The following is a 25,948-nucleotide window of genomic DNA, read 5'->3' on the forward strand; positions in this document are numbered from 1 at the left end:
ATATCGAGCTCCCCTCGTATGCCCACTCCCGATCGAATTTTCATGTAAGACGACAAGATAACATTTGTCAAGCAAAGTGAGCATAATGGAAATGACGAATTCCGATAAGAACAATCAGAAATCTCAAAGATAACTTTCCTAATCAATCATAATGTTATCTTTACGCGCATTCAGTCGATCTAGTTGTCTCCGAGATGGATTGACCTGGTTCTTCCGTTTGAAAAATGGGGGGATGTGGTTCTAAGGAAAAAACCCGTTCAAGTGGCAACACCAACAGAAGCAACGTGAACACTGGAGTGAGTCGGGACTACAACTATGCGGATGATATCAGAGTGGAGTCCATCAATCGGTACGATGAGCAGATCGTGAACATTATCAGGAGGGACCTTCGAGAAAACCCTCAAGTGTTTCTTCTCAATAATATCTTCATGGCCACGCAATTTTTTGAAAATTTCCAAAGGTATGTGAACGGGGTACACTTCCAACATTCTGATTACGTGACAAGATTCAAATATTCTTTTGACATTACGTACAAAACTCATTTGACTCAGTGGATATTAAAAATTGAATAAAAACAAGGAAGAAAAATAAAACAATTAATTATTTGGTATGAGAAGTGAACATTTCCTTTGATAAAAAAAATTTGGTGATATGAGATTTCAAAACAAAAATATGAATGAATGAGATGAATATATAAACCTGGTTCTAATCTTCTAGTGTTCCTGAACGTAGATATTACTTGCGCACTAAAAAAAATTAAATATATGTATAGTACCACTAAATTTATTGCATAACGAATACATTTTTTTTTACATTTTAATTGTGCTAGTATCAGGAAATTTTTTAACTTTATTACGCACAGATATTTTAATATACATTTATCGTACAATACTTAAGATGTGGAGATAACTGCAAATTTTATAAATATGGTATGGTAAAAGGTATGCAACTAGCAAAGTTATTAAAAAATAAGTCGATTTCTTTCATAAAATGCCAACCTGTTCTAATCTTTCAATTTTGCGTTCAAAGTTTTTCCAATTATTTTGTTATTTATAGGGATGTATATAAGTTAACCAACTCCACCGCCACCACCGTAGAGAAAGAACTGAATCGCAGGCTGTTGAAGCATGAAACAATGGAATGTACGAGTCCGGACATAGTCTTCGACAAGGTGAACAAAAATGTACGATTTAGGCCTCTACACGGGCCCAAGAAACATTCTTCAGAACCCTTGGCCACTAAAAGACTATATGTGATAAATGACACGATAGAAGTTGTGAATTCTATGGACATACCACAGTACACCTCCATAGACAAACCCGCCTACCAAGTGAGGACAGAAGAGTCTAAAAGGAAAGGTAAAAAATATTAAAAACGTAATAAGAAATACCACAAAATTTCATTACTTTTAGGTTTTCTAAGATTAAAACAGATCGACACTAATAAACTGCCCAAACAAGAAACGTATATAACAGTACATCCAGGCTCAGCAGGTCCATCAACTGCCTCAACCGATTCTGATATTTACGACTACACAACCATCACAGATATAAAAACTCCAAAACCTTTAGACATAATCTACAATCCCGAGAGACGAGATACTTTGCCGGGAACTTGCTTTTCCGCGAGAAAAGTGAAAAAAAGCTCGACAGAAGTATTCTCGGAAAGCGATGAAGAAAACGAAGAGGAAGAAGAAGTTTCCGAAGAAGACTTTTACGATACGGTGACGTATATTGACTCCAAGGGGTTCATGAACTACTTTAAGAACGCCCTTTTCCCCAATTCTCTAGGAAGAGCCTTAGGATTCGACGAATTAGCCATCAGCGAAGCTAATTCCATACCGGGGAAGATATTTTGTAATTTAACAGATGAAGATGACAATCCAATTCCTTGTGAGGTTTGTAATTTTCGCGTTGGTTATTAACTTTTCATTCAAATTTGTTTCATTTTTAGGTTATACCCTCAGTAGCCATTGAGTGGCCAGCCGAACAGACTTTCGAGTTCATCATGAGAGAAGAACGACCGACTATAACAGATCGAAGAACTGGTTACAGATACAGGTGGCCCACTGACGATATGTTAAAAGAGATAAAGTCCTTGAACTGCGTTTTGGTTCCAAAGGGTTATTGGTCGAAGAAAGGAAACTATCAGGACGCCAACATAGAATGGGAGATAGCTTTCCCCAAGGCGGAGAGATACATAGAAACTAGAATGTCCCACGCGCAGATTCGCTGCTTCCTCTTCCTCCTCAGCATTCACAAAACCTTCATTGAACCTGTATCTCTCCAACACGGTTTACTTACCGAACACATACGATGTCACATGTACTGGGAGTGCGAATCTAACTACAGGGATTGGCCGGAGCACAGATTAGGAACAAAACTGTTAAAAGTAATAACTAATCTCACCAACCGTTTGTCCAAAGGTGTCCTGCCCGACTACTTCATCAAGCAGAAGAACCTCTTAGAGAACATTCCTAAAAAGTATCTCCAGTTCGCGCAAAGGATTTTTCATGACGTTCTTCAATCGCCTGCAGTCTACTTCATGAGAGCCTTGAGGAATTTGCGGTACACCAGCGGTAAGTTTTATCTACCCTTGGACCACAAAGAGCTATACAAGATCGTAGCGCAAAGTCAAGGTATAAAAATCATCAATCCTAACCTGTTGTCGACTGGTCCTCCTAACTTGAGGAGAAAAAAGTACAATGATCCGGATTTGCAATGGAAACATATTCAGGAACTGAGGACCAAAGAGAAAGTGCTCAAGAAAAAATTCGATAAGAATCCCGACAAGCCCGAAGAGAAGAGGGATTCGATAGATTCTATAGATTTGACGGTAAGTACTTTATTCGCGCAATCTTTTGATCCTACATTTTGCTGTGTTTTTCAGTTGACGTGCGAGAAGCAGTTTGATATATACAAGATCAAAGCCATCCTCCAACTGTTCATCAACAGCTTCATTGACATAGCCAAGACGAGCTTAAGAATCAGCAACAAAGACCAAACGCTCTTCTACCTGAAACAAGCCTGGTATCTCACTAAAATCCTGGAGGATACCGCGTCAGGTTTTGCTGTGGAAGTGCGCGAATATAAAGAAACCATCGCCAGAGAGGAAGAGGCGTGCAAGAAGATGGCGGCGAAGGAAATTTCAGATATCCCACCAAATACTCCTATGAGGAACTCTGTGCAATTCGATTTCACCTTTCAACAACAGGTCAAGAACAACTTGGTGAATTTGAACAATTTGAACTCTACTTTCAACGGTACTGCCCCGCTGCAGAAGACTCAGTCCTTTCAGCATATTAAGAAGGAAAGGTTGAAGGTTGTGGAAGTGAACGGGAACGTGCCTAGGAAGAGTGTGGCCTTTATAGAAGCCAAATAAGGTAAACTACGTTTTTGTGACATTTCTTCCCCATGATAGACTATAAGTATAAAAGTATGAATGATTCGAAGGGATTGTTAAATCTTACACTGAAAGAAATGCGTTTTATTCTTTATTAGAATTCTATATACCATTATAAGACCATTGTATACTATATGTGACAGTTAAACAGGTGAATATTGGATATAATAAGCGTATTGCTAGCACAGTTGTATAGTGACTATAAACCTTATTCTTTATTAAATTATTGTATAACTAGTATACAACGTTTTTTATACCCTTTACGAAATAATAGCAATAACTGTTATTAAAGTGTTCCATATCGTTATTAGAACATCTAGTACTGGTTATAAGTTTTATAATAATAAATGTATTAAACTGTTGTATACTCTGTATGAGTTAAAAACATATGTCATTAAGTTTTCAGAAATTTTATTGGATAACTGTAATTACAAGCTAAGGTTCTAATGTAAACATACATAAAACATACTTTTAAGCATTAAAAATGATGACAAATCGCTCCCAAAACTGTCCAGTTTATTTTCTTAGCAACGATGCACCCGTATTTTCTTGTATTACATGAGAATTTGCACTATAACTCTTCCACCTTAAGAATGAAGCATCCCCAGAAAGGTTGAGCTTCTTTCCATATAATTTTATTTCCTCTGGTTGATTGACTTTATACCCATGCTCTTCTTTGTCACCGTTAACCTTCTGTTCCTCCATCTTATGTAAAACTTAACATCAGCGATTTCTAATAGGACCTACAAAATAATAATTTTTAAGATTTAGACAAGATTTACATTTGAAAAAACAAAACAATTACAAGCCATAAAACAGTTAGATACTTACATAATAATTTTCCATTTCACACAACGCGATATGATCATGTATCCCACAAAACATGTGCATATACTGTCCATTTTCATCAAACTAGACGTGTGTAAGTCGATGCACAGCGGACTGTCGGAAATTTTACGATTGTTGTATTTTCTCTTCTTGAGTAAAGATAATAAAGACGTTGTGGTTTTGTGTGTTTATTTTGACAATGATTGAACATGTATGGACAATAAAAGTGGACTGTATAAGATAGTTGAGTACCGTTCTGCTTCATGCATAGCATGCTACTGAAATCTTAGAAGGGATGAGCTCGTGCGGCGAACCCTAAATCAGCGGCTGGAATAGCCAGGTTTCTTATTGAGTCGGCGCACTTCGCTCTCGGGTCTGACATATGATTATTATTACAAGACTATGAATATAACTTAACAACGATCATAACCGATTATGCACCGAGAGGTGACGATCACTTAACCATTATAAGATGCGTTTTACACGTTAAAAACGGAAACATATTCAGTATAAGAACGAATAATTCTGTTAATACAATTGTTATATACAAATTCGGATACTGGTCTTTATACAACAAATCTTCCCTACTATACAACTGGAATATAAAGTCTATAACACCTAATAATGTATAAGTAATTCATTATAACCTTTATTTCATAGATGCATAAGGTGTATTAAGCACCTTCCAGTTAAACTGATTGAATAATGAGTATGGAGATGATTGCTTTTTTTTAATAAAAGTTGTATATTGGTTATAAAAGTTTTAATATGCGCTATACACATTATTCTCGATAAACAGTTTAATAAGCCCATTTCTTTCAGTGTAACTCAACAATATCCTTATACACTTGTAAATAATTTTGTAGGTATGTAGTTTTTTATAAAAATAAAAATTTATTAAAGACAATAGTGACATCTATTTTTAGATTTTTGTACTAATCCCTAAAGGTTTTCTACTCCAAATATTTTCAATAAAGATACAGGATGACTCATGTTTAAAGTTGGATTCGAGAGTATGTGACAGTATCTACGTAATTATCTCTTCACGACATAAAGAATTGATTTAAACAAAAAATAGATTGACATATTCCCTCAAAATTGCCTCGTACTACGATGAAAAAATAAAAAAATCTAGTTAAAAGTGTGAATCATTTTTACTTATTTAATTAATGTTTGCCCATATCCCCACTACTGGTTACCTAGAGCTTAGAGGACGTATTAACTATCCAGGTATTATATGTATTAAATTTAGTTAGTTTAATTGATTTTCTTTTTTAACTTTATTACCCTGTAAATCGTAGAGACGGGATATTTTTAGAAAAATGTTTATACAAAAAAAAACATTTTGTTATTACATACTCCTTAATCCGACATTAGTTCTGACTCACCCTGTATAAATAAGGAAATTGAAGAAAACTTCTAAATATATTTTTTTCAAATTTCAAATAAAATCTGAACCATTGCAAAAATAATTCATTTTGTAACATGAATTTTACGATTTTATATTTTTAAAATCCATTTTTCTGTAGTTTATAGTCAATTTTTCGAAATTTTGCTGACATTCCTTAATTTTAAGTAGCCTGTGAATAGTTTTCCTCTATTAATTATTAAAAATAACAGAAACAAAATGGATTTCAAAAGCATTTTAGTGGCCATTCATTTAATATGCTTCTTACAAACAGAAAACGGGGATATTTAGTAAATTTTTATTGCTGTCTCAATGGTAATGATATTGAAATCTCCACAAATTTGATTATATACAGGGTGTCCACAAATTTCAGCGACAACGTTTGACTGCATATTCACGACGATAAATAAATACGATCTACGAAAAAAAAGTTAAATAAAAACCTTTTGGTTTTTGAGTTACAGGCTTTCAAAGTTGACAAAAATAAAACTAATTTAATTAATAACTTCATAAAGCTTTTACCGATCGCGTTAAAATTTGGCACATTTATTTGGACTATTATGACGTATTTTTTCTTAAAGATTTAGTCAAATTGATATACTGGGTGATATTTTTCTCACCTTTTATATGGGCCTTCAAAAGTTTAATGAACAAATTACAAAGTGATAAAGAATAAAGATGCACTAAGAAAAACTGTTTAAGTAACTCATGGTAGGTAATACAATACTTTTTTTACCATTCACAGTAGCGGAGATACTGGAAGTAATTGAAAATTGTTTATTTAAAAAAAATTATCCATCTCATTGACCGTAGTAAAATAACTTTTTAAAAGGGGATGTTAAAAGATACAGAAAGGTACTCTTATTCGATATTGATATTCAGAGCCAATTCCAAGAAAATTATTAACAAAAATTATTATGACCTTGATGATGATAGATTTCAAAAATTAAAATTGCTTTTAAAGTTTGCTGATACATTATATCAAATAAAAAAAAAAGAGAAAAATTGATAAAAAGTATGTTTTTTTCATAGTATGGTTTTTTCATTAGTACCCAAGTTTTAACAAAATTTTTACAAAAATGTCAGTACCTATCACATTTTTGATACAATAAATGTATGTTGTTGATAAAATCCGATTTTCTCAAAAACGGTACAATATATCGACTGATATACGGTTTACCTTTCTTTAGTAAAGTGAGAGAGGATTCGAACTATGGAAGAATAGTGTCAAATTTGGCAACGCTGTCAAAGATGGATAAATTTAAATGGATAATTTCGTCTGCTCCTGTATAATAGCATTTTGAATATCAGTATAAACTTCGAAATGAACATTACCATGAGTTACTTTAATTGTCTAAATTTCATTGTTATTGTGGTAACGATTTAGAAGTCATACCTAATTGGAATTTGTTTTTCAAACTTCTTTCTTTGACGGCGAATAACTCCACAACGAAGCCCGATAGGAATTTGTTTTATAAAGTACCTACTACTTCTAATTTGACCTCCCTTCATTTTTGACATGACCTTTCCGGACACCCTGTACATAGAAACTATAAATAATTAAAATAATTAAAACATTCACAATTATTATGACTATTTCGCATTCTCAACATTGAAATATTTATTTAATCCTTGCAAGTTCTTTAATAGATTCCCCATAAGGCAAAGTCTTATAATCTTGATTATAAATAATAAAACAAATTTATTATTATTTATATTAAAAATTATTACAATTACTAATTTTTTGAAAATTGAATCTCACAAGGTGATTCCAAATCACTTAATAAAAATAATATTCGTCGAGATAAAAATTGTACCATTTTCATTTATTTTATAATTGTAACATGAACTAAACTAACTAAAAAATGTACTTAAATATTTTTGGTCAATATAAATTTAAACAAAAATTGTTTGCTATTTAAATATGTTTATTAAATATTTGTAAATACAAAACTACAGACAGATTATATTCTACGATTTTCCTTCCCTATAATAAAATATTAAAATCGTCAATGTACTTTTTTTGTTATCTTTCCTATCTAGTATTAATTGTTTATTTATTATCTATTTCATTGTGTAAGTGACACAATTTTTCCATCAATTCAATTTCTTTGGGTGGGTGGATTTGGAACTACAAATATTGAACACTGAAATATCAGAGCAGGGTGTATTGGTATGTACGAGGTCTGTTCAAAAAAATTTATTTTATTTTTTTTAAATGTATTATTAATTTTATACATTATAAATCCTTGTCTCCTTCCTTCCCCTATTCACACACTTTTTCAGGCGGTGCTTCCATTTCACGAAGCTGTCCTGGATAGCTTAATTTAAAATGGCCTTTAAAGTATGTGACGAATTTGCTTTGATGTCATCAATTTCGGAAATAAGGAAAAATCGCTGGAGCCAGGTCTAGTGACTAAGGAGGGCGAAGGAGAACACAAGATGAGTGTGCTGGTGCATTGCCATGGTGTAAGAATCATAAGTTGTCTGGCCACACACCACCACTCTGGTCTCATTTTGCCGATTGTTTTACGTAATCGTTGTAAAACGCCTTGATGGTACACACGGTTCACTGTTTCACCTTGTAGCAAGAATTCAAAATGCACAATTCCATCAAAGTCGAAAAATCAATGAGCATCTCTTTGACACTTTGATATTGAAGACTGATGTGCTTTCTTGAGACGTAAAGATCCTTTGCCAATCCATTGTGATGATTGAACTTTTGTCTCAATGTTGTAGTCGTAGACCCAGCTTTCATCTGCCATTGTGATCCTTTGAATGAATGTTTCACCGTCATTGGATTGTTCAAAGAGTGGCCCACAAACATCCACACGATTTTTTTTCGGTCATTAGGCGAGAAACAAATTCTGCTGCAACACTATGGATGTTTGTTCAATTAAAATAAAAACATTACTTAATTGATTTTTATCTTTCGACAATAGAAAAAATATATTTGGTACTATTTTTTAAGTATTTTCATAAGCTGTTAATAATTATTAATATTATAAAATTCAAATCTTATCATCCTTCTTAAAATTCTATAGGCATCACTGCTTTCATAAATTAAATCTTTAAATAAAAGCTAGATCGGATCTATAGATCAGTTATTAACATTACCACGTAAAATGTTTTAGAGAAATGACAAATTGTATATATTCTCAGGTTCATGTCTATGCAACCAGAAATTCAGATTATGTCATGTGAATAAACATATTGAAACACAGAAACCTTTACATTATTGATTTTTAGCGAACAAGTGAACGATTGTAGGTAACAACAATCCTTTAGAAAGGTGTTGATTGATCTATTGTGCATATTTTAATCTATTCTTAATATTACAGAACATCCTTTTAATTAACATTGAAATTGTGCTGACATTAATGACAACTTTATGCAAGTTTCTAAAAAAATCATATCGAAATTCTCAAATAAAACACTTTTATACATCCATGGTTGAGTCAGGACTAGCTCGTATCGAAATAGAAGAAAACTGTAACCCATTCCACTTGTTTGGAGAATGGTTGGACGAATCGAAAGCGTGCGGGAAATTTAACACTGTGTTTTTTAATTTGGCTACAACAAACAGGTTAGTGAACTTTTATTCTTTGTAAAACAAAATGAATAAAAAAACAATATTGTATTTTTTTATTATTAGTAGAAAAAAAAGACTTCCGATACCGGGAATCGAACCCGAGCCTCCTGGGTGAAAGCCAGGTATCCTAGCCACTAGACCATATCGGATATGCAATATTATGTTATTTAGTATGTCCAGATTCATTATTGAATCGCTTGTATTTTAGAAATGGTGATGTATCTAATAGAGTGGTAGTTCTAAGAGATTTTAAAGAAAATTCTTTGGTGTTTGTAACGAACGGTAACAGCAAAAAAATTCAACAAATTGTAAGACCTTGACATACTTATTTGTGCTCTAAAACGAAGTAATGTTTTCATTTTCAGAAAGCGAATCCCAAGGTTTCAGCTTGCTTTTTCTGGAATTACACAAAAGATGAGAAGTACATACAACGTCAGGTAAACTAAAAAACCATTTTCTATACTAAATTAACACATTTTCCCAAAAGACGTTTACTAGATTATTTCCAGATCGATTATTATTTTCTTTCAGGTTCGTATAGAAGGCATATCGGTTGAAATGTCTTTTCAGGAATGCCTAGAATATTACAATAAGGAACCTCTATATTGCAAGATTCGATCACATATTTGTCAACAAGGTCAAAAGGTTGACTGGGATACCTTAAAGAAGAAACACGACGAAATTCTGGAGGAAATCAAAACCACTAATAAGCAGTTGCCAATGCCAGAATATCTGTAAGTTCTTAACTACCTAGATATACTTTTTCTAAGAATAACGGGTACAATTTCTATACAATTTGTTTTTAGGGTTGCATATAAAATAATTCCAAATAAATTCGACTTTTACTTTGCGTGGGACAATAATATCGCCGATAGGTTAGAATTTATCCAAAAGTCCGGAAATGGATGGGAATTTTATCATGTAGCTGCCTAATCTGAAGAGAAAGGGCAAGTAGGTAATTAACCAGACCATCGGTAGACTTGTAACTCATAGGGCCATAACCAGGTAGATCATATTGGCTTTATAATACAATGTAGAGTAATATATCTTCTCAATTGTAAACATTATCAAAAAATAAAACTGCATAAGTGTATACATTTCAGTAATACCGTAATACATAATTCATCAAGTCTTAGCACGTATTCAAAGTAGGTATGTACCTACCAGCTTATTACTAATACTAAACTAATAATTTTTTCTTTACGAAAAAGTTACCAATAAAATCTTCCATAAGTCATTCTCTGTTTGTACCTTGAATATGAAATAAGTAATCTTTATGTTTCCATCAAACAATTTAAGTACTCAAATGGAAATAAAATCTTCACGGAAAACGATTAGTATTTTTATGACATACAACTTTATTAGTAAATAACTACTTTAAAATTTAATTTCAAAAATGTATCTTAGACGTTGCAAGGTAGGTACCTACCTTACAACGTCTAATGACATATTTTCAAGATTAATTAAGCAGCAATATTATGACTGGTACGCCACTGGTATACCCGTGTTACAATTTGAATGCTGCATTTTATATTGTTTTTATTTTATTATTTTATATCATAACCTCACTTTTGTTTTAAATACTTTGTTATTTACTTTTGCATGGTAGTGAAAGAGATGTTTATCACTTTTTGAAATATGTCTCTAAAGCTATTTTTACACCCCTTAGCAGGTACAAACCGTTAACGGCGATCAGTTTGCTTAAGACTTGTTCGGCGTAAGTAGGTTTGATTTAGTCTGAATAATGAATATTTAAATTTGATACTTGAAGTAACATTTATTTGAAACTTTAATAAAGCAGTAGGTAAACTAAAAATTCTACAATTTAAAGCGGCTGTTAACAAAATTGCAAGAGAGGGTCAAACGCCGACAATTTCTTAATCAATTCAATAAATCAAGTTGGTTCGTCTAGTCAATAATACACAACTACAACAGCGTCTACTGCGTGCCGGTACATTTCGCTTTTGATACCGTTTTCAGTGATAGTGCGGCAACATTAGAAAAAAATGGGTGAAGGTGAGGAAAATGCCCCGTGTTTTCTTGTTCTGGAGGACGGGACTGTGTTTCCTGGTGAATCTTTTGGGGCAAAACGACAGATAGACGGAGAAGTTGGTGAGTAGCAAAGCAACACGTGGTCAATATGTTTTTAGAATTGGTAGTAGCGAATACGACGCGGAACCGCATGCCTTTCAATATTTTTTAATTCCTTAACTATTTGAAGTAATAATAAGTAATGCCCACATAGAGTTTAAATTTGTAATTGAGAGATATCAGCTTAGGATAATTATTGTTTAGCTTCGTCACCATCGATTAGCATTTTACCTTCATGCCTATGTTTGACAATAATTAAATATAAAAAGATAACAACTCTTTATTCACCTGTTCTGGTTTATCTCATTTTTGAAAAAGTAAATAAACAATATTTTTGTTTATAATTCAACAAGATACCAATTGGATAAACAACTTTTGATTTGAGATAGTAAGTAAGTACCTAACCCTAACCACAGTAAAAAAAACACTAGAACAACATGCCTACAGCGTTAGCATTATAAGTTGTAAAGTAAATTTGTATTTGTATCAAAAGCCGTCAATAAAACACTTTAGTAGACATTTATAGAATTAATACTTTGAAAAAGGATTTATAGGTACCTAATAACTTTTAGGTTATGGTTTGCTTTTAGCCACAGATCAAGATTTAGCTTTGTGCTCATTGTTTACATGTCATCACATACTTCTAGTATGTGCATGTCATATACCTACGTGTTTTCTGTCAGAAGTTGAAAAAGAAATGTGAAATTTAATCACTTCTGTCATTTAGATGCGAATGCAAAATTTTTAATAGAATTAGCTTGAAAAAAAAATCAAATTAGGTAGTATAAATCATTGATATTTTTTTAAGGATTCATAAAGTAGGTAGGTAATTATAAGATTTGGAAATATTTAATCTAAGAGCAATTCTTATCTTTGTTTAGTTTTTCTTTATCTTGTGCTGCAAGATAGATTAAATTTAGTATCAAAATATGTATGTAGGTGTTATTTTTATTACTCACTTTTGAAATTATATTTAAGGTAAATAATCACAAAGTGTAATTATAGATGTAGGTATAGGCAACCCTGGATACAGTATATGTTTGTGCCTGTATACAAACTTGGTTTTTAATTCAAGATAAAAAAAATCATTTTATTGATTAACATTACATAAATAGTATTTTATTTAACTTGACATTCTAATAACAGATGAAACGCGTATTTTCGACTTTCAATAGGTATTGTTCATGTAAATAAAGCCAGTGCCAGTTTGTCTAGATAGATATCCGCGATATTATATCATACCTAAATACATGTATTTTCTTATAAATGTCATGTAAAGTACGTACTACATGTACCTATAATCTTTTTTAAATCTCTGTTCTAAACTATTTTAAATAGATAAAATAAATAACAGGCAATGTTAAAAAAATTACAAGTACTTCAGCCATCAATCATTTCGTTAACTGGATAAGTACCTGTCAAACAGATATGTATATACAGGGTGATTAAGAATATGTCGAAAAGTTATCAAGTGGAGGACCAATTTATTTCCAAAAACAACTTGAGTATTAGAATGTATGAAAAATATTAATAGAAATAATACATGTGTAAAGTACAAAATATATTTTTTCTGTAACGGGAAAAAAGTTTGACATTTTATCTCTGTTGACAGGTAATAAAATGTCACTTTTTATGAAATTGCTTTTTTCCCCGGGAAAAAAGTGAGTACTTTTTTCCCGGATATATACAATATACATAAGTAAAGGTAGATATTTAAAATAATTTTTGTGACACTACTTTCGCTGCTTCTACTAACTCCGGTGGAGTCAGAGAAAACTCGGAATCAGACATTTTTTAACTTTATATTATTCAAAATAACTACTAAACAACCACTAAGTTTGCAATTTTTAAATCAAATCACAGAATTAAATTGACAGATATTTGATTACTTTAAAGGTTTCCTTAGCAACGCAGATGTAATTGTCCCTATAAGTATAACAGCCTACCAATTTAAAACTTTAGTGACTAATATATTGTAATAATGTTTTTTCAATATTAAATCGTTGTTTTTCCCGTCACAGAAAAAAAATAGTGTATTATACACGGGAAAAAAGTAGATTTTACCTCTCGGTTTTTTGTCTTCCTCCGCTTCGCGTCGGGAGACAACACAACCTCGAGCTAAAATCTAGTACTTTTTTCCCTTGTATAATAAATATCTATTAAAAAATAAATTCTCAGTCTAACAAACCTTACCGACATAACGAATTCACAACTTTTTTTCCGAATTAGAAAATAAAATTGTATTGCACATATGTATTTTGGAAAATATATATTTTTTCATAACCAATTACCTAAATATAAAATTTTTGTCTTATTTTTCACTGTAATTTTTCATTATGACATTTGAAAAATGGAATGTCGATTTTTTGAGAAAAAGTTTTGCTTGTTTTGAGAAGCCATGGGCAGTAAATCAAATATGTAATAAAACATACAGGGCATCCAAAATATTTAAAAATGTGAAATTTTCCCTAAGCGAAGTGCCTTTAATATTTCTTTTCGTTAAAAACTGTATTTAACAAAGTTATTAATGCTTAAATATGGGGTTTAGTCAGAGGAGAACAATAATCACATTTTACAAATAAAAAGACGCCGCAGACAGAAATTGTAAAAAATAAGTAACTTTTATTTTAAATTTAAATATAATATAAAAATAGCTTGGTAGATCAATTTCCAGGTTGGTTGCCACGTCGTCGGTTTGGGTTTCTTGACGATTCGAGAGATATATCGCTCTCTTCCTCAGAACTCTGAAAGTTTTCGTATTTTTGAAAAGAGCGATATACTCGGCGATATGTCTCTCTAAACGTCAAGAAATCTAAACCGATGACGTGGCAACTGGTCCAGAAATTGTTTTACCATTAACAACTGCCGATAGTCTGCAAACTAAATAAAAGTAGCTTTTCTAATTGAAAAATAGAAATAACAAATTACAATTGGAATTAACAGCAATAACGAAGCGCAAGTTCCTCAATTTTCTACTTTAGATATTCCCATTAGAAATAATATAATGGAGACAAGTTGGGTGCCCGTGCAGGCCAAAGTATTGGACCACAGCGTCCGATTCACTTCACTTCGGGAAGTGAACGTCAAGCCAGTTTCTCACTAGAAGTATGGAATGTGCAGGGCATCCGTCTTGTTGAAATATTAGTTTTCTTCTGAACTCTAAATTTTCGCTATTTAGTTCTGCCAGAACAAAATTATTGAGTTTCCAAATACGAATTTTGATTAAGATTTTCTTTTAATGTTTTGACTATTAGTTATCAACGAGAATGGATAATCTTTAGCCCAGTATATACAATTCTGAGAGGAAACCACGCCATTAGTTGTGAATGTTGATTCGTCAATAAGTAAAATATGATGAACGAATCTGTTTTCAATCGGTTTCTCGCCTATTGTTAAACAAATGTCCAAACGACGACCATCATCTCCATCAAGCAATTTATGGTTAAACACTGGTTTGAATGGATAGATTTTGTTGTATAGGAACTAAAATTCTTTGAATATGAGATCTGCTAATATCTATGTTTTCTGACCGTTTGCTGAGTGATATCTTTGGATTGTCTTGTACAGAGTCCATAACTACAACAGTAGCAGCATCGTTATCGTTGTATTCTTTTTTTATCTTGTTAATATTCTTTACATCACCCGTGGTATTGAATTTTATAATTAGCTTGCGAACTGTTCTACGAGTTACAGTTCCATTGGATACTTGTCATTAAAAATTTGTATTGCATATCAATACGAAATATTACCGATTCTATAACATTTCACAAGATAAATTCGTTGTTTCGGGGTTAGCATTAATAATAGATAAATAATTAATACTAAAAATTATTCCGTGAGCAGTAAATAAAAATAAACATGTTGACTTTAAGATTGATAAGGAAATGGTAATGGTAATTATATGGTATGTAAGATAGTTACAATTTTGTTAAATACAGTTTTTAACGTAAACAAAATGTAAAGACAATTAGCTTAGCGAAAGTTTCACATTTTGAAATATAGATAAGCAAAACTTTTTATCAAGAATAATTTTTTTTCTCGAAAAATCAATAAAAAAATTTACAAGAATGTGGTACCCTATCCTGGGACACACTGTATTTTTCCCATGTGCAATTGAGATCTTAAAAATGGTATGGGTCCCACGTTTCACTATTGTAATATGAACACTAATTTTCATCAACCACAATTGCCTCATAATATATTCGTCGATAAAATGGAATTTTAGAATGCATAAAATTATTCTAAATATTTTTCTCAGTTCAATAAAGAGTAATGTGGAACATTTAAACCTCCGTGTCATGCCACATTTCTATAGTTATTATCATTTTTAAATTCAACAATTATACACCACCTCCCTCCCCGTCTCCATATATTAGTACAAGTTTTTATATTAATTCCTATCAATTCGAAGAACGTTTATTATTCATCATTGTAAAAATAAGATAATCTGTTATTATCTTTATTGCACTGTGAAATTTGTTAAGTGCCTATTATGCTCAATATATTTACAGATATCTAAAGAATAGCCCCCTTGTGATTACTATAATAAAATATTAAAGTGCAATATTTTTTTTATCAAAATATTTGACATTTCTAAAATAATATTAAGTTATTAGATTTAGTATTTATAATATAGGCATACTAAACTGAATTTTAATAAATATTTGTTAATTTTAGACTAAGTTTTAATAGGTAATATTGAGGATATATACTTCAGAATAATGGACCAGAAATACTGAGGTCAATAAAGTATTAATAAAATGTGAATTATGGGTCTTTCATCTTTTATTCTAAAGATACCGGGAATTAAAGTATTTTTTTATATTACAAACCAAAATCTCGTATTTTTTGAGGTTAGGATCTTGGATTGAGGTTAGGATCTCAGTAATGTTTTCTTATGTATGTTTTATTGTCCCACAAAAATATCCTATTGTCAAATTTTACTAAACCGCTTCGTTTTCGAAGAACAACGCAAAAATTGGAGATGCATTACTAAATAATAACTAACATAAATCATATATTTATGTATATTGTCTTTCCTACATATTTAATTCCAGTGAGTATTTTTTTAAATTCATATAAATTGCTATCTAGCTTTTGCAATATTATTTTATAATTCTTAAAAAATAAAATCGATCAAAACAAAGACAGATCTAATAACTTCTAGATCTAGACGTAGAAATAACAACAGTATACTTTTCGTGTAAAGGAAGGATGTTGGAAGAGATACAGGGAACAAACACCTACTACAATAGATCTGCGCAAAAGCTGACGTTTTCCACAACTGGACCAACACAAAACTTGTAGTAGAATTTAACTGTACAACTGAGCTGTTTAACAATAAAATTGTGTAGTAGGGGGTGGGTGAGATGAGTGGGAAATTTGTAGGATGCGCAGTGGTATATGTCTTATCTACGTATTCTTATGGTGTACGTATGGTGTAAAATGTGATGTGTAAAAATAGCAATACCAGATTATTCAGTAAATCTCAATACATACAAAAGGGTGTCCCAAAATTCACGCAAGAAGTAATTTTGATAGAAAACACAGGTTTTTAATTAAAAATTATACATTTTTTGTTGATGCATAAAGTATACAGTATAGGATTATGTATGGAATAGCATATCGGGTAAATGGCCTCTACGGCTTTGCTGACAGATACGTACTCTTTTGTCAAAATTTTCCACTTTCCATTTTTGCGTTGTGGATGCAGTTGTTTCCCAACAATCACTCGTGGATTTTCTGAACCCCAAATGCGATAATTTTGTCGATTAACGAAGTCATCAAAATGAAAATGAGCCTCATCGCTGAAGAGGATTTTGTTCGAGAAGTCAACATCCATTTGTTGTTACATAATCCATTCAACGAACTCTCTTCGTTCTGCGTCAATCAAACTTTGCAAGCATGAAGATACAAATCTTTGGTGAGAATACGCTGTAGAGCTTCTCGAAATGTCCAATTCTTGTCCACGGTGCCCAATTGATGTTCATGGACACTCAACAATACTTTCACGAACTACTTCGATGTTTTGTGTCGAACGATCTGTTGAGGGATGGTGGTCAAGACGTAGCGATTTTGTTTTCTTTTTTTTTAGTGGTTGTTTACGGTCATATTGACGTTTTCGAGTCCGATATCAAAAAAAGAGACCTACAAACTGCGGCTTCTGCAAGCCTGTCAAATTACTTCACAGAAGTTGTTTACTTATACCTGATTATATAAAAATACAGTCCACAAATAAAAAGGGTCTTTCATTAACAATACACCCTCCTTATCTGTACGTCGATAGATGCAGTACATAGCACCTGTCTGGGAATTTTCATCAAATCTAATTTTTGTATTTGAACCTGGAAATTATTCCAAGAATGCAAAATGTCCCATGGTATTTCGTCATCCCAGCCTAAATCTAACTTCCATAACCGCTCCGCTACAACATCAATTGACCTTGCCTATTATTGGACCTACTAACCCTAATGGATCAAATATCTGCGAGATCATTTTTAAAGTATGTACCTCTTCGTCAGCTTGTTTAAAATTGAATCATTTTTAAGGCTAACCTGAAAGTGTAAAGAATCCTTTCGCGAATTCCATAACAAACCTAAAACCTTCATCGTCATTAGTAATATAGTAATCTATACCTCGGAAATTTCATTGCTTGTTGCGGCGCTAGCATCGAACAGAGAGAAACCATCTGATCCTGTACTGATAATCCGTATGCCAGAATACAGGACTAACAGAGTATTTAAGATCGTTAATTGATCCAGTTTTTCTGAATTTTGCAATTAATCTCTTCACAGCTGATGAAGTTAAATTACTATTCCGACAATATTTTGCACGGAAATTGCGAACTGTTGCTGTTAAACCTTCATTATTTTAAAAATATTGCGCAACAATGAAAATGCGTTGTTTTTTTAATGACCCTGAACTGTCAGCTGTCACGCTATCTTTTCAAGTTTTTCGTTGGCAACTCTTTACCGCCAAATGGCATAAAATTCAAATTTTTCGTGAATTTTGGGATACCCAATACGTATCAAATTTCAACACGAATGTTGATTACTTTTGCAGATATGGACAACATTCATTAAAAAAAAATAACTTTATCTCTCGATATCTTGAAAATAAAAGACCATGAACCCATCATTCAAAGGAAAAAATCTTTTTTTTCATGATTACCTTATTCTGTATAATTAACTTAATGTAAGATTTTCTTTGATTTTTTTTTTGATAGTGTTTCAAACTGGAATGGTAGGATATCCCGAATCTCTGACAGATCCGAGTTATCATTCTCAAATTCTCGTGCTCACGTATCCTATTGTTGGAAACTATGGTATTCCTGCCAAAAAATGCGATGAAAATGGCATTCCGTAGTAAGCAAACATAATATTCAGTTTCAGTAATGTAGTAGTATATTATTGTTCTATTATTCAGTAATTTTTAAATAGTACTAACCTAACCACATTAGTAAGTCTAAGTATTTACGGGGCCTTCATAAATGATTACAATCCACGTTACCAGTAATGTTGTTTTGAACAATAATTTTATTTTTTTTTTACATTGGCAATTAAATTTCTGTAAAATTAAAACAATAAGATTAAGGTTACATTAAAACAGAAAATTCTGTTTCATCGGCTATGATTTGGGTAATTTTTTACGAGATTCTATTCAGCCAATCAGCGATCGCATTATCTCGAGCGTAGACGTAGCAGTTTGTCATTGTTTATTGTAAACGAATCATTAATATTGGTGCCGCCAAGATTTAGGGAATTTTCGTTACCAGTACCAATTGTGCAATGTTGCGTTGCCTAAGCTCGACGGTAATGTGGCTTGTAAACATTTATGAAGGCTTTGTGTAATAACTAACATGAACATAGATACAGGTTGTTCCATTTAAAACTCTCCACCAAACTCGAAAACCAAAAGAGATATTAAAATATAAAGAAATGTTGTGTACTGCACATAAAGTTTAATTCTGTGTCAAATGACGTTACTGTTATTATATATTGACGTATTGAACCAAAGAAATTTTTCGATTGCGGAAACTTTGAAATGTGATTAACGTTAAAAGACATTAAAGATAAGTAAATTTTGTAACACAGATAAACCATTTTCAAAGAATCACTTATTTTTATTTTGTTAAGTACATCTGGTTTAAATGGTAATATAGATTGTTTTTCCAGTTTCTGGGTTGACCGGAAATTATGTATTGTAATTATCTATTATTACTGTTTTTTTTTTCAATAAAATGTTTTTTCATTTCTCTAGATTATAAAAAATAAAAATAAAGTGATAAAGTATCTGTACCGCTTTCGGGTTTAATTTGATTTTTTATTTGGCGTTACCTGAAATATTATTTCATCAAACAGAACTGTACTGTTTCCTACAATCTTTTGAAGGAAATGCCGCATATTAGATGATCTTTTATTTGCCAAACATACTTGTAAAAGTAATTTATTCACCAAAAATTCTAATTAAAATTATAAATTTTGACAACTGTATTAGTTAATTAACATATTATGGCTCCGACGATATTTGATGAAAAAAAAAATTTGCATGTTTTTTCCAAAACCAGAGATTACCAATATCCTGAATTTCTAATAATTTTATGTGTTATTTTTAAATGGATATTATTTTATTGTAATAGCTTCTAGTTATTTAGCCTTGTTTATGTCTGTAAGTTTAGTGGATGAATCTGGCAACACTGAAGAAATTACTCATAAAAATACGAAAGCAGTGATGCCGTCGCGCAGTGGACTAAAATATTCTGAAAATTACTACATTTGGCGTTGTAATTGAAATTTTCGCATAATGACGTCACCACGCATATTTTATTTCTTTTAGGATTTAAACAAAGTCAAGATAATAATAACAATAACAGGAACAACAACAACAAGAACAAAAACAAGAATAACAACAGCAGCAACAATATTACTGGTGGGGCCCAAATAGGCCTTTCAAGTGGACTGTATGTTTAAACGAAAAGAAAAACAAGAAACTCACCAAAAATCTTATACAGCTGATTTTTTTTCTCGTCGAGGATAAAAAGACATGCATTCGACAAATTGTTATTTGTGCGTAACTTAAAGAATTAATCACACAAAGTTAGGTATTAATTTTAAGATGTAGGTATATAGCGGAATATCCAACAAATGCTATGGGTGCGCTAACTGAAATAATACTACAATTTCATATATAAAAAAATATAAAAAATTGTCCAAAAAGCCGGTGGACGAAGGCCAGCGGTTCGCCGGGATATCTCTTTCACATACCGGGAATTCAAACAAACACCAACACGAACAACAAGAACACTAACAGTAACAATAACAAATTGTGATGTCTTGAGTGATATACATTACATACGGTGCTTTCAATTATTTTATTACTGCTCTCTATGAAGTTGGTATTCACAAACTGATAAGAACGACAAAAAACTATTCTACAAAAACGTACATCATTTAAAATAAGGAAAACTTTACCTCTCTATCTTGAATTTTGCAAAATTGACCTCGGATCCATGATCAGCGACCCCGAAAACCCCCGTATACCAAATTTGGCGCGAATTTGATATCTGACCTTAATTGACCCGTTTTTTTGGGGTTAGAAAAATAACCATCAATTCTGACCGCTAATTCACCTTCGGCGGAATCTTAACTATATAAATGAACATTTGAATATAGAAAAAAATAATTGTATTTTTCCTAGCACTTTTTCATGAATTTTTGCTATTTTTTACTTGTTTTTTGAGGTTAGGAAATTCCTGTGAAAGTAGACTATACTTTTGAGTAAATTTTTAATTGTTTTGACTGTATTTTTCGCAGCTCCATTAGATTGCCTAATAAAAAATGCAGTAATGTTTAATTTAATACTTTTCTTTTTAAATTTGTTGCTGGTAAAATTTCTGGCATTGGGCGCCTGCACATAGTACACTTGTTAGAGAATCGTTAAATTTAAATTACCCGAATCGCTGGATTGTTCGGGGTCGTGATGCCCCTGTTTGTTGGCCTGCACGTTCACCTGACCTAATACCTATGAATTTCTTTTTGTGGGGACACATACAAAGTATTGTTTATTCCACTCTTGTTGCCTCCTTAGAAGAACTACGCTTAAGAATATTTCAGGCAGCAGATAATCTTTGCAATAACCAAGAACTGTTTGTGCGAGTGCGTTATAACTTCAACAGATGTATTAGGTTATGGTTGCAGCGAAATGGAAATTATTTCGAGAGTATTCTTTAAATTTATTTTTGCATTTCTTGTATTTCGTTTGTATTAAATTTTATTTCAGATAAATAACTTTACCTAACNTTATTGTTATCACGATTATTCTTTAAAATAAAGTTATATAGTCATTAACCTTATTGAAACTGACAGCTGCTATACAGCTCGTTGAGAAATGAGGTTAAGTTGGTCGCTATAAGCTACTCCCTACGTCCAATGTGTCAGAGCCAACTTCGACCACGTTTTTATTTGAACGCTCGTTACTACGATTTCATATATAAAAAAATATAAAAAATTGTCCAAAAAGCCGGTGGCCGAACGCCAGCGGTTCGCCGGCATATCTCTTTCACATACCGGGAATTCAAACAAACACCAACAAGAACACTAACAGTAACAATAACAAATTGTGATGTCTTGAGGGATATACATTACATACGGTGCTTTCAATTATTTTATTACTGCTCTCTATGAAGTCGGTATTCACAAACGGATAAGAACGACAAAAAACTATTCTACAAAAACGTACATTATTTAAAATAAGGAAAACTTTACCTCTCTATCTTAAATTTTGCAAAATTGACCTCGGATCCATGATCAGCGACCCCGAAAACCTCCGTATACCAAATTTGGCGCGAATTTGTTGTTTTGAAAATTCGTGATATCTGACCTTAATTGACCCTTTTTTTTGGGAAAATAACCATCAATTCTGACCGCTAATTCACGTTCGGCGGGATCTTAACTATATAAATGAACATTTGAATATAGAAAAAGAAAATTGTATTTTTCCTAGCACTTTTTCATGAATTTTTACTATATTTTACCTGTTTTTTGAGGTTAGGAAATTCCTGTGATGTGATAGCTCAATTCTGACACAGGATTCGTGATCAGGAAGCAAAAATACTACAGATAACATATGTCGCATGAAAAATACAGACAACTTTTCTTTTTTTGTGTGGCTGTGTAATCAAACAAAAAATTGTTTAATGCAACCGAAATATTTACGTATTTATTTAGACCTAGTCTACTTTTGAGTAAATTTTTAATTGTTTTGACTGTATTTTTCGCAGCTCGATTAGATTGCGTAATAAAAGATGCAGTAATTTTAAATTTAATACTTTTCTTTTTAAATTTGTTGCTGGTAAAATGTCTGGCATTGTTCTATATAATCTTGTTTGGCAAACCGAATCGAGTAAATATACTGTTTAAAGCTTATAATCTAAAACTAGCTGATAACATACAAGGTCTGTATAGAAAATAATGGATCTTATTGAATTATGCGGTAATGGAGATATTTAATGATATGCGGTTGGCAGCACTGTGTTGCACGCAACCCCCTCTATAACCACATGTTCTTGGATTGTTCATATCTCATTCAGTTTTCATGGTATTATTATTTGAGTACGTTTTTAAGTGTTAATGATGATTTTTGAAATGTGCGATTTTCTGGAACAACGATGCAAAGTAAAATTTTGCTTGAAAGCGGGGAAAACTTTCACGAAAACGTTTCTATTTTTGCAACAAGGTTATAGGGAGACGATACTCTGGGCAAGACAATTCATGATTCTATGACAATGCGGCCGCACACTCAGCTCTGTCAATTCGAGAGTTTTGTGCCAAAAATCAGATTATTGTCCTCTTCTACACTCCTTACTCGCCAGACCTGACTCCTTGTGATTTTTTCTTATTTCCAAAATACAAATCAATACTGAAAGGACACCGTTTTCATAAATAAGTAAATAAATCAAAGCAAATTCGTCAGACTTTGGGGGCCATTTCAAATGAAGCTATCCAGAAGTGCTTCGCGAAATGGAAAATTAGCGAAAATATAAGAGAAACTCGAAAAAAGTCATATCCGCTAGATTATTGTAAAATTGTCTAAAGGAACATAATACAAGACATCTCTCGTCTCGTGAGTCAAAAACTTTTATTAGCTAACTTTTCTATTTAAAAAAATAAGTGAGGAAAACAGTTTTTTCACTTTGCAGGGAAAACCATCAATTTTAACGAAAAGTGACTCACAGACAGATTATAGGGAGTAAAATTATCTACAAAATGAGACTAGTTAAATTAAAATCGGTTAACAAAAAAGTTATTGCAAAAAAACAAGAAAAGTGCCCATTTTTTCATTTGTTTATAACTATCGCATTTATTGTTAAAATTTTATAAAACCTATGACAAGTTGAGGGTTTTGTCATACTTTAAAAGTGTGCCAAAAGTGGGCGCTGTAGGTGCAATAGTTTTCGCACAATTCTATTTGTTTATAGCGGAGGCTCCAAAAGTTATGAACAAAATATTGAAAAAACAAGCTTACTTTGCCTTAATATGTAAAAGGAATAACGTTTTAAATGAACGATAGCTTCATTTATTTATTTAATAATAGTAAAATAATACCGAAATTGAAATTTTAATTAATATTTCGTTTAACAATAATTTTTGCGACAATTTTGTAAATTAAAAAAAATTAAGTCTAAAAGATACATTTTTTCTGGGGTTTAGGGCTATTCTACGAATTCGTAAATATGCCCATTGTTATTTTTTCGTCGAGCTACCCCAGTTTAAAAAAAAATAAGTTTCTACGATGAATAGAAGCCGAGATATTGCAAAATTTACAGCCCGCACTTATTTGAACTTTGGATTTAACTTTTCTCGCTCGCGCGACCGCTTGAACGAGCTTCCCCCACCACCACGCCGCCGGCCGCTGGACAGTTTACCTAGCGAGTACCTTCTCTTCAAAGGGCTCGTGAGTCGCTAATTTTCCATCTTTTTCAATGCAATTCACGGGAAATCGTAGTTTACGTCGTAAACTTTATTTTGCGAAAAATTTAAGTCTTAATATTTATAAACAATTGCGCTACGATTTTTTTTTTAATTCTTATCTTGGCTCCTGTTGGTCGTAGAGGGTACTATTTTTATTTTAAAACTGTATTTTTTTGCATCTATTTTCGGTGAGATAGATAGCATAAATAGCAACAATGTTATTCAAATTGTTTATAAGCGAAAAACGCACGGTTTTTTAATGCACAATTTGAGAATGTTAATGTCAAAAAAACGGTGATATTTTTTAATAGGCCGCTTAATTGCGTCTTTAAGATTACAATGACGCTTTCAGAATCATGTTTGATTGAAAATTAATGCCTGTTCAGAGGCTTAAAGTTCATAACTTTTGGAGCCTCCGCTATAAACAAATATAATTGTGCGAAAACTATTGCACCTACAGCGCCCACTTTCGGCACACTTTTAAAGTATGACAAAACCCTCAACTTGTCAAAATGGGCACTTTTCTTGTTTTTTGCAATAACTTTTTTGTTTATTAACCGATTTTAATTTAACTAGTCTGATTTTGTAGATAATTTTACTCCCTATAAACTGTATGTGAGTCACTTTTCGCTAAAATTGATGGTTTTCCCTGCAAAGTGAAAAAACTGCTTTTCTCACATATTTGTTTATATAGAAAAGTTAGCTAATAAAAGTTTTTGACTTACGAGACGAGAGATGTCTTGTATTATGTTCCTTTAGACAATTTTACAATAATCTAGCGGATAGGACTTTTTTCGAGTAAAAATTTAATTTGCTTGGTCTAATAAGAGGGGGGAGTACTTTGAACGAGATAGTTCAGTTATTTTCTGAACAGACCTCATACAACTAGTTGTAATAATATATGTCGGGAAAGTCTCTACCCATTATAGGGAAATGTTTATTTAGAAACGGTTTCCTGTAATCAATATGGATTCTAGGAAATAAATTTTCTAGGAGTTCGATTCAGATTTTGGACGGTTTTTCATTTATAACTATTAGCTAATTTTCAAATAAGTACCTTTATTTATATTAGTCCGAAAAAATATAATATGGCAATAGGTTTAATTTTTACAATTCCTAGGTGAGATGTGCATCGGAACAAACTTCGAATTTTCAACAATTCTGGAATAATTATAAATTGAGTAAGAGTATTACGAATCCCATAAAACTGTTTAAATTTTTTATCAATCTTTGCAAATTTTGGCTAACCTTTCTTCACAATTTTTTATATATCTTGTAAATATATCTTGTAAATCTTTATCTGCTACGGTAGAATACTTAATTAGTTAAAAATTTGTTGATGTTATAGCATTATCGTAAAGAAATTTACATAATGTACGTCTACTAAATCACAATGTACATTTTTGTCGGTATTTATTGGCAACATAGATAAAAAAATCACGTATTATACTGTCTACGTAGAATGTTTGGAGAAAATCGAGAAATTCTTTTCAAAATGATTAAAAATGAATATCAGTTGTTTATTATCTGTCATTAATATACATTCTTTATTATACAGGTAGATATTGATTAAATTTACATAGTCCAAAAATAATTGATAAACCTTCTGCTTCGATTTGCGCATCTTTCTTTTCAGAGTTGGTCAAAGTTCGAGAAGCA

General features: G+C 31.9%; 3 protein-coding genes and 1 non-coding gene across 5 annotated transcripts in view; 3 read left to right on the forward strand and 1 right to left on the reverse strand.

The window, feature by feature from the left end:
- The first annotated feature begins 195 nt into the window (after positions 1-195).
- LOC108904279 lies at positions 196-3,543 on the forward strand. The gene is made up of 5 exons (XM_018706764.2): positions 196-460; positions 1,057-1,358; positions 1,413-1,897; positions 1,954-2,835; positions 2,890-3,543. The coding sequence occupies exons 1-5, from the start codon at positions 225-227 to the stop codon at positions 3,379-3,381; spliced, it is 2,397 nt and encodes a 798-aa protein (XP_018562280.1). The 5' UTR covers positions 196-224; the 3' UTR covers positions 3,382-3,543.
- Positions 3,544-8,884: 5,341 nt separating this feature from the next.
- Positions 8,885-10,555, forward strand: LOC108904283 (pyridoxine/pyridoxamine 5'-phosphate oxidase). Of its 2 annotated transcripts, none has more exons than XM_018706769.1 (6): positions 8,885-8,904; positions 8,980-9,224; positions 9,439-9,538; positions 9,596-9,667; positions 9,762-9,964; positions 10,037-10,555. In XM_018706769.1, exons 2-6 carry the CDS (start codon positions 9,019-9,021, stop codon positions 10,161-10,163), a joined length of 708 nt encoding a protein of 235 aa, XP_018562285.1. In that variant the 5' UTR covers positions 8,885-8,904; positions 8,980-9,018; the 3' UTR covers positions 10,164-10,555. The 2 variants fall into 2 exon arrangements, with proteins under 2 accessions (XP_018562285.1, XP_018562283.1); XM_018706767.1 differs by having other exon boundaries at positions 8,888-8,908.
- Trnae-uuc lies at positions 9,308-9,379 on the reverse strand. Its single transcript has one exon. It is a non-coding gene; the product is annotated as a tRNA-Glu (tRNA).
- A 681-nt stretch (positions 10,556-11,236) lies between the features above and the next one.
- LOC108904276 (CAD protein) overlaps positions 11,237-25,948 on the forward strand; it is a 69,844-nt gene continuing 55,132 nt past the window's right edge. The window contains exons 1-2 of the mRNA XM_018706761.2: positions 11,237-11,342; positions 18,547-18,685. Of these exons, the coding sequence (XP_018562277.1) occupies positions 11,237-11,342; positions 18,547-18,685 (245 nt within the window). The remainder of the gene's footprint in view (positions 11,343-18,546; positions 18,686-25,948) is intronic.

Source organism: Anoplophora glabripennis, unplaced genomic scaffold (assembly GCF_000390285.2).
Source record: "Anoplophora glabripennis isolate ALB-LARVAE unplaced genomic scaffold, Agla_2.0 scaffold145, whole genome shotgun sequence".
NCBI classification, from domain to species: Eukaryota; Metazoa; Arthropoda; class Insecta; order Coleoptera; family Cerambycidae; genus Anoplophora; species Anoplophora glabripennis.